Source organism: Halictus rubicundus, chromosome 18, assembly GCF_050948215.1.
Source record: "Halictus rubicundus isolate RS-2024b chromosome 18, iyHalRubi1_principal, whole genome shotgun sequence".
Classification (NCBI taxonomy): domain Eukaryota; kingdom Metazoa; phylum Arthropoda; class Insecta; order Hymenoptera; family Halictidae; genus Halictus; species Halictus rubicundus.
Genome location: NC_135166.1, coordinates 5,339,171 through 5,357,197, shown reverse-complemented (window position 1 = coordinate 5,357,197; position 18,027 = coordinate 5,339,171). Strand labels below are relative to the sequence as shown.

General features: G+C 32.4%; 4 protein-coding genes across 10 annotated transcripts; 3 read left to right on the top strand and 1 right to left on the bottom strand.

Moving 5' to 3' along the window:
* Positions 1 to 114: 114 nt before the first annotated feature.
* LOC143362783 (eukaryotic translation initiation factor 4E type 2) lies at positions 115 to 2,110 on the top strand. 2 transcript variants are annotated; one of them, XM_076803218.1, is made up of 6 exons: positions 115 to 291; positions 814 to 886; positions 970 to 1,212; positions 1,422 to 1,574; positions 1,656 to 1,863; positions 1,949 to 2,110. In XM_076803218.1, exons 1-5 carry the CDS (start codon positions 272 to 274, stop codon positions 1,809 to 1,811), a joined length of 645 nt encoding a protein of 214 aa, XP_076659333.1. In that variant the 5' UTR covers positions 115 to 271; the 3' UTR covers positions 1,812 to 1,863; positions 1,949 to 2,110. The 2 variants fall into 2 exon arrangements, with proteins under 2 accessions (XP_076659333.1, XP_076659332.1); XM_076803217.1 differs by having other exon boundaries at positions 805 to 886.
* Positions 2,111 to 2,413: 303 nt separating this feature from the next.
* LOC143362784 (motile sperm domain-containing protein 1) lies at positions 2,414 to 5,437 on the bottom strand. Its single transcript, XM_076803219.1, has 6 exons — positions 4,486 to 5,437; positions 4,076 to 4,249; positions 3,832 to 3,995; positions 3,580 to 3,739; positions 2,845 to 2,988; positions 2,414 to 2,782 (listed from the first exon to the last, which is right to left on the bottom strand). Exons 2-6 carry the CDS (start codon positions 4,215 to 4,217, stop codon positions 2,751 to 2,753), a joined length of 642 nt encoding a protein of 213 aa, XP_076659334.1. The 5' UTR covers positions 4,218 to 4,249; positions 4,486 to 5,437; the 3' UTR covers positions 2,414 to 2,750.
* An 891-nt stretch (positions 5,438 to 6,328) lies between these two features.
* Moca-cyp (nuclear cyclophilin protein Moca-cyp) lies at positions 6,329 to 10,991 on the top strand. Of its 5 annotated transcripts, XM_076803120.1 has the most exons (9): positions 6,329 to 6,603; positions 6,838 to 7,141; positions 7,235 to 7,322; positions 8,051 to 8,080; positions 8,167 to 8,312; positions 8,397 to 8,490; positions 8,567 to 8,819; positions 8,967 to 9,062; positions 9,702 to 10,991. In XM_076803120.1, the coding sequence occupies exons 2-9, from the start codon at positions 6,862 to 6,864 to the stop codon at positions 10,386 to 10,388; spliced, it is 1,674 nt and encodes a 557-aa protein (XP_076659235.1). In that variant the 5' UTR covers positions 6,329 to 6,603; positions 6,838 to 6,861; the 3' UTR covers positions 10,389 to 10,991. The 5 variants fall into 5 exon arrangements, with proteins under 5 accessions (XP_076659235.1, XP_076659238.1, XP_076659236.1 ...); XM_076803123.1 differs by lacking the exons at positions 6,329 to 6,603; positions 6,838 to 7,141 and having other exon boundaries at positions 7,229 to 7,322; positions 7,947 to 8,080; XM_076803121.1 differs by lacking the exons at positions 6,329 to 6,603; positions 6,838 to 7,141 and having other exon boundaries at positions 7,322 to 7,755; positions 7,947 to 8,080.
* Positions 10,992 to 12,351: 1,360 nt separating this feature from the next.
* On the top strand, positions 12,352 to 17,223 carry LOC143363068 (uncharacterized). 2 transcript variants are annotated; one of them, XM_076803695.1, is made up of 5 exons: positions 12,352 to 12,594; positions 13,037 to 14,391; positions 14,474 to 14,667; positions 14,737 to 14,816; positions 16,741 to 17,223. In XM_076803695.1, the coding sequence occupies exons 2-5, from the start codon at positions 13,039 to 13,041 to the stop codon at positions 16,920 to 16,922; spliced, it is 1,809 nt and encodes a 602-aa protein (XP_076659810.1). In that variant the 5' UTR covers positions 12,352 to 12,594; positions 13,037 to 13,038; the 3' UTR covers positions 16,923 to 17,223. The 2 variants fall into 2 exon arrangements, with proteins under 2 accessions (XP_076659810.1, XP_076659811.1); XM_076803696.1 differs by lacking the exon at positions 12,352 to 12,594 and having other exon boundaries at positions 12,880 to 14,391.
* Positions 17,224 to 18,027: the final 804 nt, after the last annotated feature.

Below are 18,027 nucleotides of genomic sequence, written 5' to 3'. Positions count from 1 at the left end.
ATTTTACATAAATATCAATAATGTGGGCACCCTGTATAAGTTCTTGTTGTTAGTATGGCCAACATTTGAATGTAAAATCTCTGATGACAAAGTGACAAAAAAGAGAGTGGTGGGGAGATCAACAATTTATCGAAAACATTCATATGAGAGAACGTGAGAATAGGGAACAGAGAACGAGAAGCGTTTATATTTTTATTTGTATTTATTGAAATATATACCGTTTATAGTATTTACTTGATATTCTGTATACAATTATATCACAGCCCGAAACATGTCCAATAAATTCGAGGCGTAAGTGCAACTAGCGTTCTCCTTATTTCGTCGTGCCTTTTTCTGTGGGCTAGATAGAGGTTAGATGTGTTTTAAATGGACAATGAATTTGATCAGTATAATTGCTATATATTACACTTCGCAGTTATTTAAACAAGCAATTGAACACATTAGTTAACAGTGCTCGTAAAATACTTCTCAAAATGTTTTGCAGAACGAAACATGTAATGTGTCCCGACATTTGTCAAACACCAAGTATTCTTCTTTTTTATTGTAATTTTTATTCTTATTTTTACTTTTTTTATTTGATGTTTCAAAACAATTGACTGACACGTGACAATAACATTTTTCGTTCTGAAAACAATTACACAAACACAATCTGGTGAAGTTGTTAACTAAAATTGTGAAATAAATAAATGAACTATTACAAACAGATTAATTTGTTTATTAAGAAAAATCATGTTTAAAATTGTTCAGAGAAGTCCATACTAACTTTCACAGGCATATTAAAACATATTGTATAAATGATAGTAGTACTTGCAGGTTAAAGGCTAATGAAAGTGGGGATGATCAAACACAGTCAAAAGATAATCAAAAATCTGAGAAAGATCCACTAGTAAGTAAAATTGAACTCTGTGTTTATTAATATATTTTTAGCTGTTAACAAAATTTCCATTAAGTAATACATACTTATTATAGCCTCGTATAGAAATCAATCCAAATGAGCACAAATTACAATATGCTTATGCGTTATGGTATAGTCAACGCAGTCCTGGTAAACAACCAAGCATACAAAGTTATGACCAAAATTTAAAATTGGTTGGTAGATTTGCAAGTGTCGAACAATTTTGGAGTCTTTATAGTCATTTAGTCCGGCCATGGGAATTGACAGCACCCACAGATTTTCATCTTTTCAAAGTCGGAATCAAACCAATGTGGGAAGTACGTATTTTTCGACATGTATTATTTCATATTTCAAAATTGTTTATAATTTATGTATATGATGCTGGGTATATTCTCTAAGATTAATTATTTATCAATTTGGCGAACAGTTATTATGACTAATAAGTTGCATCAGGTTTTTTCTTCTCTCTAGAAAAACAAAGTATAACTAACAGTTTGTTTTTATAATAATGTATTTCTTGATTCAGGATGAAGCAAATCAGAAAGGAGGCAAATGGGTAGTGAGATTAAAAAAGGGTTTAGCATCTAGATGTTGGGAAAATTTGATATTGGCCATGTTAGGAGAGCAATTTATGGTTGGGGAAGAAATTTGTGGAGCTGTGGTATCTATAAGATTTCAAGTAAGCTAAGTTCTATCATATTAAAAAAATATTCCTTCTTATCGAGAAATCATTAATTACTATTGTTGTACTCTTTTTCAGGAAGACATAATATGTGTATGGAATAAAACTGCATCAGATTATGCAACCACAGCACGTATTAGAGACACATTGAAGAGAGTATTACATCTTTCAGCCAATGCCTCTATGGAGTACAAAACCCATAATGAAAGTTTAAAAAACGTTCATCGGCTCTAATACTGTCTGATGCTAACTCAGTTGTTTTGAGTTCTTCATGATGGACCCTGAGGTAAATGAATGAAATTACTATCTTCAAGTATGTATCTCAAAGTACATTACAGTGCTATATACTGTTTATATGCTTTTCTATTTAGCCAACTGGTACTTGTGAGAAGATATTTCTTAGGAGAAAAATATTTTATGACTAAAAAATTTGAATGGACATCTTATGCAGAAACACATTTTATTCAGAAATGTTCCATTGTAACTTATGTAAATAATAAATACATGTTGATAATAAAAAACACTCTAAGATATTTCTAAGATACTTAAACAACTTTCATTATACTGATATAACTGGCATTTTATTATAAAAATATAAGAATCCTTTTTTGTTTCAATGATTTTTATTCAAGGTTACCTAAATTCCAAAATTCATTTTACATAATATATTTATACATTTGTACATGAGATCATATGTCAATAGAATGCATAAGTAAATCTCAATCGTATGTTTTATACATCATTTTTCTATGTAAAAAGCATTTCAACAGAAATGAGTTATTCATTTTTATATAAATATTTCACTTTTGGTAGAAAAGGCAGTAACATTATCAAAATTTCTTTAGTATAGTGTATATGTACTTACAGGTTTTCTGTACATACTATAGAACATACATAGGGTAATAAAACACGAATTTGTATAAGAATTTATAGTTATGTCTTAAAAGAATAAAAGATTTTACACATGTCAATAAATATTAGCATTATTCATAATGTAACATGACAGCTTATTGTTTATAGACTAGAGTCAAGTATATCCCGTAACAAAAGAGAGACTTAATATCAAAAAACCTTATATTAGTTGTGCCTTTTATCCCATGTCTAAATCATCGTATAAAGTTGATTTGAATCATCATTTAAGGTTTCTTTCATACATATATGTGAATTCCAGAATTATAGCCTTAAAATAATTATTGTAACCATGCCTGTAATAGAGGAGAAGATTGTATTTAGAGTTCTTAATTCAAAGAAGTATCTGTATACTCACCTAGTACAAATGAAAATATTAATTTAAAATTCATTGAAAGATGAAGATAATCAGGCACTCTAATGTTCTGTTCTCCTTCTGTAGGTAGAAGTAATCCAACTATACATATGATTCCAGCAATCAATGCAACATAATTTGTTCCTCCTAAAAATTAAGAAATGAATAAGTGCATGTAGAAGCACGAATATTTTAAATATTTAAGATGTTATAACTATTTGATCTGTAACTATAATATATGGTATATATGGTTTTATGAAACTTCATATCATTCTCAGTAAAACTTAAACAAAAGGTAAGAAAAATTTTAATATGTTGTATACATATAATAGAAGAAAGCATGCTTTTATTCTACTTTGAGTTCTAGTGAACTTCTCGATAAATTTTTTTTTGTCCATTAAAATTAGATAACGTTACTAGCATACAAAACACTAATTATGTGCACATATGAATCAAACAACTAATTGTAAAAACTAAAATAATAACCTTTATCCACAACAATATAATTTTTATTTTTCATATCTAATGACATAACTGTTTTTGTATGTTTATCTTGAATGTCTCGATGAAATAAATCATTTTGCAACTTTGGTCATTTTAATGGTATCTTGGATTTACATTCTGCAATGGTAAACGCAATGATATTTTTCAAATAAACTAAAACTTCTCTATTCTATATTAACCACACTTTGATAGGTAATCAATTTTATTTTTTAATTTCTAAAAATATCTACTTACTATCAATTGCTTTATTTTGAGCTATAAGTGCATAAGATTGTTGTTGTCTAGTTTCATTTATAGGAAGCTGTTGAAACATTTCTGGATCAGGGGTAGATCTACCAGCGGTATCCGTTGTCCCAGAAACAAGTTTAGCTTCAACATCTCGTTTTCCTATAGCCTATTAATATTCCCACAGTCTTAAATTATATTAGTTTAATAATATAATTACAATGTCACTTTTATTAGATTATTGCTATGTTCACAAATTACCTGCTTGGTTGGATGTGCTTGCATTTGTATCCTAAATTTATCAATAACATTGCAATTGCTTAACAAAAGTGCTATATGTCTAACAACAATATCAACACAGCATCTTGCTTTGATCGTACCTTCTGGATCAACAACTTTATACTTATTTGGTGCTGTGCATAATACTGTAATAATAATAATTTCTATGAGAATCCCTTTTTGAAAGGTTTTTAACTATTATCTTCCATATATATGAAATATTTACCTTTAAATTTTATAGGAAAATCATATGGATTATATAAAGTTAAAACTTGTTTGTGTGTAGATTGATCGTCTAAAAAGAAAGTGATACTTTGGGGAAACACAAACACTGGTAATTTTCGAGGAGTTGCTAATTGGGCCTGCATTATATTTCTTTAATTTTTTGCAGTCCATGCACCTATAACATTATAATATTCATAATTACACACGTCATTGTCTTTATCTTCTATCACATTATTATCATGTTTCCATGTTTCTATTACATTTTTCATAATTTAATACTTTCTTAAATGATAAATGAATCCACATATCTTTGAAAAAAGGTGCATTGCTTTTTTTATACTTCTCTAATGTCAAAGTCGCAATTTATAAATAACAACTATAGTTTTTTTAGACATAATGTAATAAACTTACCTTTGAAATTGAATACTTTGAAAAATATATAAATAGAGATGAAAATCGTATGTCACTAGATTTGAATGCAAAATTGAAGATTTGAAACGAATAATAGTCCCAATGAACACAATATAATGTTTCTGTAAATAAAACTTCAAAACATTATGATCACTTTAGCATCACGCCACGCATAGAAAAATGTCCAATCACGTTAACAAATAACTTCGTCGCGTTAATCAACCCCAAGAAACGTATACTTAATTATGCAGTAGCTTTTGTTAGGTTTTGTGTTTGCAAACTTGTCAGCAGCGTAGGCCCGTTTAATTGAATATACTGCCAGAGAGGATATGAGATCGCTCACGCCCGGGGTTTTTGTGCCTCCACTTTTGTCAATATCGATCATACCTGATACTGCACTGTTGATTCTCCTAGCAAGTAATTCTTTTATAGTGTTCTTTTGTAAGCGTATCACCTCGGATTTACCAACATTTACCATTGACTGTATGAACAAATTCCGTAAAGACGTACAATACAACACTATCCCTCCTTACTGTATCGTTCAAAATCAACTGTTTCTTCCTATCTTTTGTTGAGGATATCAGTTAAACATTGAAGACTAATTTTTTCATTCTCATAATATTGAATATGTGTAAATACCAATAAAATGTATGCATTGTATACAACAAATAATGATGAAGGATTACAAAATTTGAATATTTTGATAATCTTGAATGATTTTCTTACTAAATGTAAAAACTAATTATACAATCCATTATTTTTATTGTCTCTTTTTGTAACAAAACACATATGTAACTATACATATTATATGTGCATACGATATGATACAATTTGTATACGGAAGCGAGGATACAGAGTATATCAGAGAGGCGAAACTATGTACTGGTAATGTTTTCGCAAAATAACGAAGTTTTGTCTCAATGATAACTTGTTTTTGTTGGCAGCCGTAGATTTGTACATATACACAGTGATCTACGAATCATTGTATCGATATTACTAAAGTGATTTAATTTAATTTAATTTTACCAAATAAGACTTTTGTGCTGTATACAAGAATATGAAGATAATACAATCTTAAAATCTATTTAATTTATAAGTCATTATTAGTGCTCGCGTAAGCAATAGTAGAGAAGAACCTCTTTACATAGTAATTGGTACAAGGTATCTTAGACCTTAGACCATATAAACCTATAGACACGACACAGATAATTTTCCTTGAAGAAAAGATATAGGAATACGTGACGTCACAGGTTCTAAAGATGTATAAGCTATGCCACGGACCATAAGAACAGTGCCAATGCTTGGCTGGGGGGGATTCACGGAAAGAATGGACAGGATAATTTCAAAAAATTTGGTATTTCATCATGAAATAGTCAATATATAAAGTATGTTTGAGATACAAATGTTTATTCTATATGTTTTATTAAGGTATTACAACGAAGATCTGCCGTGTTGGCCATTACAGAATTATCTTAGGAATTATATTGTGACATCACATGTTCTCGTCATCTTTTCTTCACTGGATTCTCGGCTTTCCTATACACGTACTATACGTCTAGACAAGGTACACGTTGTTGATTCTCGATTTTTGTCCATAAGCGAGTTGCACGTTAGACGGATCACCATGATTAAAACCAATTCAAATAACGTATTGTAGATTGTAGCATCAACTTATGGACCGACCTGTATATTAACAATACTTTCTCCCAAATTAAGCGTTGGCACTATCCTTATGGCCCGTAAGTTGATGAGCATAGCTTATACATCTTTGGAACCTGTGACGTCACGCGTTCCTGTATCTTTTCTTCAAGGAAAATTATCTGTGCCGGGTCTATAAGTATACATGGTTTAAGCTTTCATGGATTCAACAATATGGCTGTATGGTACCGAGTGATCATTTTCGTGATTGACTATTCCATTACTACGGTTATACGTTGTTGATATTCACGCATTGATACAACAAACATATACAACGGAGGAGAAAATGATATATGTGTAGTGTACATATTAATGAATTCACAGTTCAATAAGTAAGCGAAGCGGATTAGTTGAGCAGTTCTAACCTTACTTTAGAAGTTTCTTCACTGGATTTCATGAGTGTTTCTGTTTTTTATAACGGTAACAGTTTATATCTTTGGAAATAAATGTACTTTTTACTGTATTTTACATCATCGTTGAGACGTAGATACGAAATAATACATTTTTACTTTCTATCTGTGATATTGTGTATTTAGGGATCCATGTACAATGCATGCATGTGATTAGAATTTAAGTAGATCATCTATATTTGTATGAAATGTCTATTAATTATATGAACAAATGTTGACTTTATATAATTTTTAATATTTCCAGAAATATAAAAGAAACTTTGGCGCAATGAATGTCAATCCGCGAGTGTTTTTTGACATAGAAGTGGGCGGACTCCCAATGGGTAGAATAATTTTTGAATTATTTGCCGATGCATGCCCTATGACATGTGAAAACTTTCGTGCTTTATGTACTGGCGAGAAAGGACTTGGGAAAACAACTAATAAACCATTACATTACAAGGGAATTGTATTTCATAGAGTAGTTAAGGATTTTATGATTCAGGGTGGTGACTTTTCAGTAGGCAATGGAACAGGAGGTGAATCCATTTATGGAGGAACTTTTGCAGGTAAATTTATAAATACTAATTTGGTTAAAAGTATTGTCAGAAATTATTTTATAAAGAATGCTGTACAAACTAAGTAAAATAATATTTTTCCAGATGAAAATTTCATTATAAAACATAATAAATCATTTCTGCTATCAATGGCTAATCGTGGCAGAGATACAAATGGTTCACAATTTTTTATGTGAGTATTTATACAAGAGAAAGTATTTGAATTTATGTAAATATATATCTTTTAAAGAATGTAAAACTACTAACTAATTTCACACTAGATAAAAAAATTCAAGATGGTGTGATAATAAGCTTAAAATGCTATAAAGTTAACGCATTATACCATTTTACATAAAATTTATTTTGCATGTTACTAATAATCAGAGCTATGGGCTTACTAAAATATTTTGTATATAAATTTTATTTTTTAATATTTCTACTGGCTCAAAATTATTTTTCTCTGCTGACAGATGTATTCTTTGTCAACTACGAAAGGTAAAGGTAATAGGAGTTTAATACATATATTTATTCTCACGTTTTACCAATTTTTTAGGTTTTAGTATATTTTTACATGTGCTTTAAATGAATGACAGGAGATAAATTAATTAAATAAAATGAAATCTTGGGTGTGTTGATATTTATATAATAAATCTTCCAATAGATAATAGATTTTCCAATTATCAATGTTATGTAAGGTCATTTTGTATTTGATAGTTTATGTCTATATAAATCATGTTATACATCTGAAGAATATTAGACAGCATAGAAATAAGAATATCTTTGGAGGAATGAATAACTTAGCCATATTTCTGTGTAGTCATGAGGGAAGGGTCTGCACACCACTACTACAACACAATGACCAATGAAAGCTGGCTCTTTCTGTTCATCTCTCATCCCCTTAATCATATTTTGTTGTTGTAGTACAACACAACCAGCGCCTCACCTCGACAAGTAAGTGTGAGAGTAAATACGGCCTTAAGCTCTTTCTGTAACTATTTCTGACTTCTATACTTATATTTGAATATAAATATTTTCAGTGTCCATGTGGTTTTTGGAGAAGTAGTGTCTGGCCAGGAAATTGTTTCACATGTTGAGGGACTTCCAGTAGACCGTATGTCTCGTCCATTACAAGATGCTAAGGTTGTAAATTGTGGAGAACTTGTGTTGAAGGTCAAAAGTAAAGGTACATTGATTTTTCTTTTCAATTTATTAAAAAAAAAATAATTAATATGCTAAAATCATCATTTTCAATTATTATCATTTGCAGCAAAGAAACGCGATACAAAAGAGAGTAGTTCGTCAGGCTCAGATTCCGATTCTTATGCAGAAAAGTCTAAGAAGAAGAAAAAAGCCAAGAAAAAGTATATGCCCTACAATTCATTTTACAATCTAAAAAATTATCAATCAGGAAAATAATGATTTCTATTAATATTACAGTAAAAAAAGGACAAAGTCAGAAGACGGTGAATTACATGATTCAAATGAGGATGATCTTGGAAAACCTCATCCACTTGTATCAGTAACAAAAATTGATCCAGATGAAATACCAGAAGTACCAGCAAATAAATTTTTGTACAGAGCAGGGCCTACTAATAATGCAAATCAAAAAGAATTTAGGCAACATTATGGAAGGGATCGGGTACGATCACATAGAAAAACTGGTCGTGTATTTAAAGGAAGAGGAATATTTGTAAGTATTTGTATACATTTTATGGTACATGGTATGTATGCATTTTTCATATATTTAAAAATATTTCAACGAAAATAAATTTATAAATTGTGATAGCTCTTTCTTTAATTAAACCATGAATGTAAATAACGATAATCAAATTTCCAGCGATATCATACACCTTCGCGTAGTCGTTCGAGAAGCGTTACACCACCTCATTGGAAGCAAGCTCAGAATCGTACAATTAAATTACACGAATTTCAGGTGCGTAATTTGAAAAATTTTATAATCATAACAATATTCACAAATTTATACTTTTTTCGTAATCTCTGCCCAGCGTATATGTCGGTTCTGATTATCTATGTATATTGTGCTGCTGAGTAATCAACCTCCACGTCAGTGTTAAGTACGACTACCACCATCATGCGCTTTGTCAACCTATTCCGTTTCTGTACAGGAAACAAACTGCAGTTTTTATATTCTCTTGATATCTTTTGCAGAACAAAGAGTCTATCGCTCGGTATAATTAGATTTCCTAATGACATACTTGGTTTTTTAAAAATAAACTACCGTGTCCTGTATCACATATTCAGAATGCGATACATAGTATACGTATTAAAGTACATAATTCCATTCAGAAGAGTTTGCAAAATAATTTTATAGGAAAGTGACTGCATGGCTGATTATTATTAAAAGCACAAAACATCTTTGAAGTTAGAAATTTGCATTAATTTTTAAATATAGATTTTTTGTAAACTCTAGATACACGGGAAGAAACAAGATTTTCGGACTTGTATTCAGTTTATAAAAATGGATGAGAAACTCTTATTGAAAATTAAATGTTAACAGTTCTTTTTATATGTACAATTAGATGTAATTCTAATATATAAAATTGTATCGCAGAAATTAGAAAAGGAACGTTTAAAAAAAGAAGAGGAAACCAAGAAACGTGAAGCGGATAGGATTAAAAAATTCACAGAAAATCCAGACGAGGATAATCAAATAATGGACAAGTTTGATACTGATACACGGGTATCTGAAGAGTTGGAGAACAAGGAAAACGATCAATTAGAAGAAAAGACGATCGACAATAAAAACGTGGAACAGGATCTTGATAACTTGAACGCTAATTCTGACGTAAATGACGCCATGATGAAGGATAAAGTAGATGGAAAGCATAAAAATGAAAAAGCAATGAAACGAGATTCTCATCGGTCCTACGGCGATAGATCTTCGCGACGTGATTCGCGAGATAGGAGTAGAAAACGAGGAAGCGGTCGTTCAAGGTCACGGGATCGCAGAAGATCTCGGGACAGAGATTACGATCGTCGAAATAGTCGTGACAGACGAAATAGAAGGAACTATTATCCACGCAGACGAGACTCTTACAGAATGAATAGACCAGGCAGAGAAAATTATAGATATTATGACAGACGTAATGATTACAGAAGGACAAACAACTCTAATCCTAATTACGACACTGATAAAAACCGAAGAAAGAGTGATAATATGTCGGACTCTAATAATCAACCAAAATTTAAACGCCGTTCACGTTCGACTAGTTCTAGTAGCCAACACTCCAAAGATTAAATATTTTGTTCGTCTATTATTTGCATAACACCGGGGAATATAATTTATGAAGCAATCTTTCGTCTATTTACATTGGCGGCAAATTTTAATTCACCTGGAATTCACTTCTTCTTCAGATATATTTGAATTTTTGTATAGATGATCTAGCCTTACATTTGCTACGAATTGAATAATATTAACACCAATATTTAAATGTAGATTACAATTGATAGATAGTTATGTGACAGTTTTTTATATTTTTCTCATGTGGATACATTGTATTCAAGAATATGCTTCTTCTGAGTGTCAGAAAATTCTACAATACTTATGAGCTAAAACGATTAAATGAACGGTAATCGTGTCTTCTAACTGTATAGCATCATACTGTAAATTAAAGATACTTTTACTATAAGTCACTATGGTATAAGTTGTATTTGAAAATTCTCTTTAAAATCGGTTACCTTATTCACTTATATACAAACTCTTCATATCTGCTGAAATTTGTGACATATGTTTTATTGTACTTTTGCGACTATATTCTTGAAAATTTGCAAGATTTCATGTAAAATTGAAGAATGTAACTAAAAATATTAGAACTATTTGGGTATTTGATACTTTAATTAATCCGCATAGCGGATTACTCGGCTCATTGTTCAGATAATTTTCTTCGTCAACTGTGCATTCACTTGTAATTTGAAAATTTGTATTAAAGCATTATGTAAGAATTAAAAATTAAATGAAATCTATAATGAACATGGCTATAATTATTTTCATTCGATACGTTTAGAAACTTAGACCATATATACTTGTAGACCCACCACAGATAATTTTCCTGGAAGAAAATATAAAGGAACACGTGACGTATACTGGAATTATTCTGTATTTTCGCTTTTCTTTAAATATACCATTATTAATGTTACTTTCTTGGTAAATATTGCGTATAATTACATTGATTTACACTTTATTCCGACACACTTTCTTAACTTCCTTTTATTATATTTATAGCGCGTTTGAACTCGTATTCATCAGACACATTGTCAATCGATTGCGATCGATTGCTGATTTGCTGATGAAAACAAGTCGGAACGCGCCAGAAATCGGATAAGTTAGACGGTGCCAGTATTGAAACGTTTCCTTTGAAGTTTACCAACGAAACTTATCTGCGGCTTTCGACGACGCATTTACTCAAAACTGCCTCAAGGATTGGATTCTGAAGCCTGGTCAACTCCCATACCTCGCCTATATATGCTTCTACAGACAAGACCTTAAATTACTTGACGTTACCATGTGCGATAATACACATTACACGATGCACATTACGCGTGAACATTTATATTGTATTTTGACACAATCATTTTGTGTAAAAATGGACTTGACGTCTGACTTGACGTGAACTTGTACTACTGAAATTCGGATACCTCCTTTGATATCATGTTTTCCTAGTACAAAAGTTCAAATTTTCGAAATTTTCCGAAAATTCGACCGTCTGGCTTGTCGTTGACTTATACTACTGAAATTTCGAAAATTTTTCGAGCGTCTGACTTGACGTTGACTTGTACTACTGTAATTCGGATTCCTCCTTTCGGATGTTTGTCTAATACAAAATTTAATTTTGTCGAAAATTATCGAAAAAAAATTTTCGCGCCAATTTCAAAAACTGCTCTTCTCGAATTTTTCGAAGACTTAATTTAATTCTAATATGGAATATTCATGTCCAAGGTGGAGAAAGAAGAACACATTGACTGTTGTAACTAATATTCTTTATTTTTCATCAAATAAATTACAATGTAAACGTGTACATTCATTACAAAATAGTACAAAATAGAATGAAAAAGTAGAATGGTATGGGTCGTCTCGCATGCAGGTCAAGCAATACTGTACAGGTAATTGCAGTTGGTACTATGTATATATAAAGTAAATAATAAAAAAAAATAGAATAGAATACAGAATATAGAATATAGAATTAAAACTTTTTTAAATTTACTACATATGTACATAAAATATGTATTATCTATGTTTTTTTTTGTGTATGTATATCGAAGAATTTAACAATTTTAAAATAACGGACGTAAGTACTACGTGATACATAGTACAGGATTCTATACAGTTCGCACTAACGTTGTCACATGTGAGTTTTGTGGAGTTCCGAGGAGTTCCTAACCTGGAGATTGTTTACAGTTTCATTATTATTATATAAATATCCATTTTCACAATACCTACAATAAAGGTTTGTACAATAGGCGTAGTAGGTGTATTATTTTTATGATTTGAATACCAACAGTAACGGAATATTTCTTCACGGGAAGTTACGTCCAAAAAATTAAATGTACAAATTAGAGCTGAATTTATATTGGAAATATATTCACTGAACTTCTTGAAATAAATATAGCTAGATGAAGTTTTATAAATACTTGATGAATCTGGATCAATGACTTATAGAATTTTTCACTAATGTAGGTAAAATATATAAAAGTATATACACTCAGTCAAAAAATCTCTGTATACAGAAATTTGCAAACTATAATTTGTTAATTAAGAGTATGTTGATCCTCCCTTTAGTCTAACAATTTCTCACAACCTGTTTTGTATGGAACATACTAATTTTTTAGAATGAGATTTCTTGACAATTTGAGCAATTTTCCTTAACAAGTTTTTATTTATTCTGACAGAAATGTTTGAAGAGTGCAGTTTGGAAAATTCAACTAAAAAAGACACATGGTTTACATTAAAAGATGGTCTATGTAATATTGTAACGGACAATGATTCGAATAAAATATTAACAACAGAAATTAATAAGCAGATATGCCAAATATCGCCAATGCGAATTATAGAAAATCTGTCTCTTTTAGGAAATCATCTCAATGAATTGCCCAACAGATTTTCTGAGTGTTTAACAAATTTAGTTCAACTTGACTTGTCCAACAATCAGTTAAGCGATCTACCAAAGTCCTTAAAAGATCTACAGAAATTAGTTTACCTAAACATTGATTCAAATAAATTTTTGTATGTTCCAAACATTGTTAGTGAATTATTTAGTTTAAAAACTTTAGTAGCTAGCAATAATTGTATAGAAAATGTTCCAAGTAATTTAGACAACTTAACAAATTTAGAGAATTTGGAGCTTAATTCTAATAAATTAAAACATTTGCCACGTTCATACTTCAAGTTGAATCAGCTAAAATGTCTTTCTCTTGCAAATAATGAATTTAAAATAATTCCAAGCTGTGTCCAAAATGGAATGTGTAATTTGCTAGAGTTCAAATTTTCACAAAATTTGGGGTCAGAGTTAAATGTCCCTGTAAAAAGTGTTAAGTTAACTATATTTTGTGCTGAAGAAAATGGCATCTGTAAATCATTCCCGATGTGGTTACTGAACTCGAAGTACAAGAATTTAGAAACAGTGTCTTTGAATAAAACAACCTTTCAAACATTCGACTTTCCAGAAAAACCATTAATGTCTAATATTAAAATGCTTCACATGAGACAATGCCAATTGTTTGGGTCGATTATAGAAAAGATAATTGGTGGAATGACAAATCTTGAACGATTAATAATCGGAAATACAGGGTGTTATAATGCAAACGGCTTTTGGTATATGCCAATAAACTCATTAAAAGAGCCATCTAATCTCAAAGAGATTGATGTGAGTGGAACAAAGATTCCTTTAATACCTAAGGAAATCAGTAATTTTGTTAATCTAACCATATTGAATATTAGTTGGAACAATATTACTTGCTTACCAACAGAAATTTGTTCATTGAGAAAGTTGAATACTCTAATAGTAGAGAACAACAATTTACTGACACTTCCTAAGGATATAGGAAGACTGACATCGTTAAAAGAATTAAGAGTGTGTCACAATCATTTGTGCGAGTTGCCGGATACTATGGAAACTATGAACAGTTTGCAATACATTGACCTTTATGATAATGAATTTGAAATTCTACCAGTGGTTTTAGCGAAATTGCCAGGTCTGATAGGATTAGATATTGAACAAAACTATTTCGCGACTGATAACCTATTGGTAAGGACATAAGTAAGACATTTTCACAATTAAAAATAAAATATTGGATGTGTATAATGAGTAGTAATGATGAAATTAATAGTTCGGTAGGAGTAGTGAGTATGAAAGTATGAGAGCCAGTTTGAGAGATCGTTGGGATAATACCTATAGGATACTGAATGGATTAAAATTAAAGTCACCCGAACTGTTGGAGTCAGTACCTGAAAGCAGAAGCAACTTTTCGCGATTTTCATTGTCATCATCATCGGACTCAACAGTAGAAGCTTTATGTTCAGTGTAAGTTATTTATGTTTATAGTAATAATAACTTATATAACCATAACCATTAAGCGTATTTTTATTTTAGGCCCGAGGACATAGGTCATGAATTTAGGACTGAACACTGGGATACCTCAGAAGATTCAGCCGATGAATTTGATCCTAATGGTAAGATATAATCACATGTTAATTTACTAGGGGTGTGCGGGTACCCGACATTTCGGGTACCCGAGCCTCGGGTCAAGTCGGGCAATGATCGGGTCGGGATCCCGAAAGTTTATAAATTTCGGGAACCCGCGCTTTGGGGTACCCAAAATGGCAGTCGGGTCGAGTCGAGTCGGGGTCCTGAAAGTTTGCAATCTTCGGGTACCCGAAGTTAAAGTTGTATTTATATATGTAAGCATAATGCTGTTTTATTTAAAATAAAATACTGTCATTTCACATGTGGCGGCCCGCGCAAAGAGCACGCCGACCACCGACAACATACATTGTATACGCGGCGGCGACCGTCCTCGGAAAGCCGCAGCGAAACACGTGAAGATCGGCTTCGGGGACGGTCGCCATCTGCTAAACAATCGACTGACGCGAGGGAGAATCGGTCGGTCGAAGGCACGTGATCGACACTCGCTCGCGAACGTCGGTATAGGACGGTTGAAGGTCCACCGACGAATAAAGACGTATACCCGCGAACACGGCCTCAGTCATTTCACCCGACTCCCACACACATAATGTATTCGAAATTATTTCTTTTCGTCGCGAAGTTCGAGAACCGATTATACGGGAAATACAAAAATCATTCTTAACTTGCCAGTGGAAAAAAAGATTGAACTGAAAAATTATAAAACATCATTATACTTATATATATATATATATATATATGTAAATACAACTTTAACTTCGGGTACCCGACAATTGCAAACTTTCGGGACCCCGACTCGACCCGACCCGACTGCCATTTCGGGTACCCGAAGTTTATAAACTTTCGGGATCCCGACCCGAACCAGGGCCCGCTCTAGGGGCAGGGGGGGGGACAACCCGGACATTTGCCCGGGGCGCCATTTTGGCTTTGGCTGTAAGTGTGAGAAAAATATTCATGTTTTAAATATTCAGTTTATAGAAAATGTCTGACTACCCTTGCCAGACAATTTTGCTAAAAAAAAAAGGTCATTCTGTTCAGCACGGTGCTTAAAAAGGGGCGGCAATTTGTTTTTTTGTCCGGGCGTCGTAACCGCTAGAGCGGGCCCTGGTCGAACCCGAACAAATTTCCCGACCCGACCCGAACCCGAAATTTCGGGTACCCGCACACCCCTATAATTTACGTATATGTATTGTACGCTCGGTGAGAGTTGGCACAGAATTTCGTCAGTGGGGTGCAGGGGGAACGGCGAGTCCCCACTCTTGACGCAAAGCTGCGGATCCCACTCTTACGCTTTACTCCCGGCGGGGACGGTCGACATAGGCGTAAATAAGTAGGATCCGCGTAAACTATGGGGGGCACATGATATTCTCTGATTCTCACTAACCGTGAAGACTGGAGTCTTAAATTTAATAACAAAGTCATAAATTTCAAGCGTGGGTTGATGGATCCCTGCTGTGCGTGCAAGGAAAATAGGTTTCCATGGACCTGTTTTCCGTGCACGCACAATAGAGTTACGCCAATGCTCTGAGCTCAGCGTTGCGTCGCCACGCGACATCGCTCTGTTGCAGTCACACTCAATACGCTCGTTTGCTGTCTTCGTTGAGCGATTCGGCCAATCGCGGAAGACGTGTAGCGCGTAGTGGGAGCACCACGTGGTACCTACGAGTTTCTCGTGCCAACTCTCGCCGAGCGAATAATACTTGTATGTATAGGGTAGAGTCATACAATACGGACCACTCTTAGTTTTTTTTACTACACTGTACAACCTACTGTTGGTAAAAATCAAATTTCAAAAAAGTAATTTGTGATATAAGTAGTATATTTAGTTTACTTAATAAGAGGGAATAAATTGTTTCTTTGTTATAAAAATTCCAGAAAATTCAGAGTTCTTATAACATTGTTAAGTCTATTATAAGTAAAATAAACACTAGTACTGACAAGTTTTATTTTCAGAAGATAGAGAACCAAAGATTCGTAGATATCCACCATTTACATTTTACCGACCATTTCAACTTATTTATTGTCCTGGGGATTATCATGCAACACGAGTGAAGACCCGGGTTATGAAGATGTTGCGAGAAGGAACTCTAGTTTGGCCAACAAGTCATGCAGAAGGCCAGTTTGATGATCCATAATATTTATTACTATTTATATTATTATGAATGAAAGAATATTTATTGTGTGACAGAATCAACTAAAATACTCAGCTCAAAGTAATGGATGATCTACAATTCAATATGACTATAACAAATAATTTCAGTTAGAGGTATATACTTAATTTAAACGTGAACATTTGAAAAAATAATTTTATCAGAGTACAGGCTTTTTCTGAGAATATTTTGACAATTGATTCCTTTAATTGCATTGAGCAGTGAGAAATAATATTACTCATAGAATAAATATTCTACCCACATTTCTTAATTTAATCGTCAAAAGTTATTGTTCTCAAAATATCTAAAAAGTTTTACAAAGAATTTGTTAATAATTCCAATATTTTCAATATAGATAATAGAAAAACGACATAAGTCGCATTTTTCGAAAACTTCAATTCAGTTTATAATCTTAGGCTTTGATAAAACATACACAATCAAAAATTAGTATTCAAGCCTTAGATAACAGTAATTCGACAAAAGAGTCTACACGATAGGAATGTTCGATTCTCCTAGGATCGACCCTCGGACTCTTCCAATAAATGGGGATGTAAAGAATCGATTCAAAAGATCGTCCTTTTCATCCAATGAATCAATTTTCTGAAGAATCGAATCGGAATCGAACATTCCTACTACACAAGTACTGAAGTGTACAGTCTTTACTCGATACACATATGTCCCAAATATTTAACCGACAAAAGTCCCACAACTATCTCCACTGGTGATTCGAGTGGCCTCGGTCGCCGAGGAGTGTAAACATAATTCAAGTCGGGTATATCGGTGTGAAACCAGGAGACCACTACTAATCCAATAACAAAACTTCTTTATTTTTCATTATTTTTTATGGGGTTTTGCCAACATATTCGTGGCATTTTTCTAATAAAAATGATAACAAATATGATATAATTCCGATCATATTTACTTGTGCACTGAACGATGTTTGAAAGTCCCATAAAAAATAATGAAAAATAAAGAAGTTTTGTTATTTGATTAGAGGATTAGTGGTCGCGTGGTCTCACACCAATACACCCGTCCCATATTATGTTTACACTCCTCGGCGAGAGAGACTTTACTGTCCTTTTCTACGTTT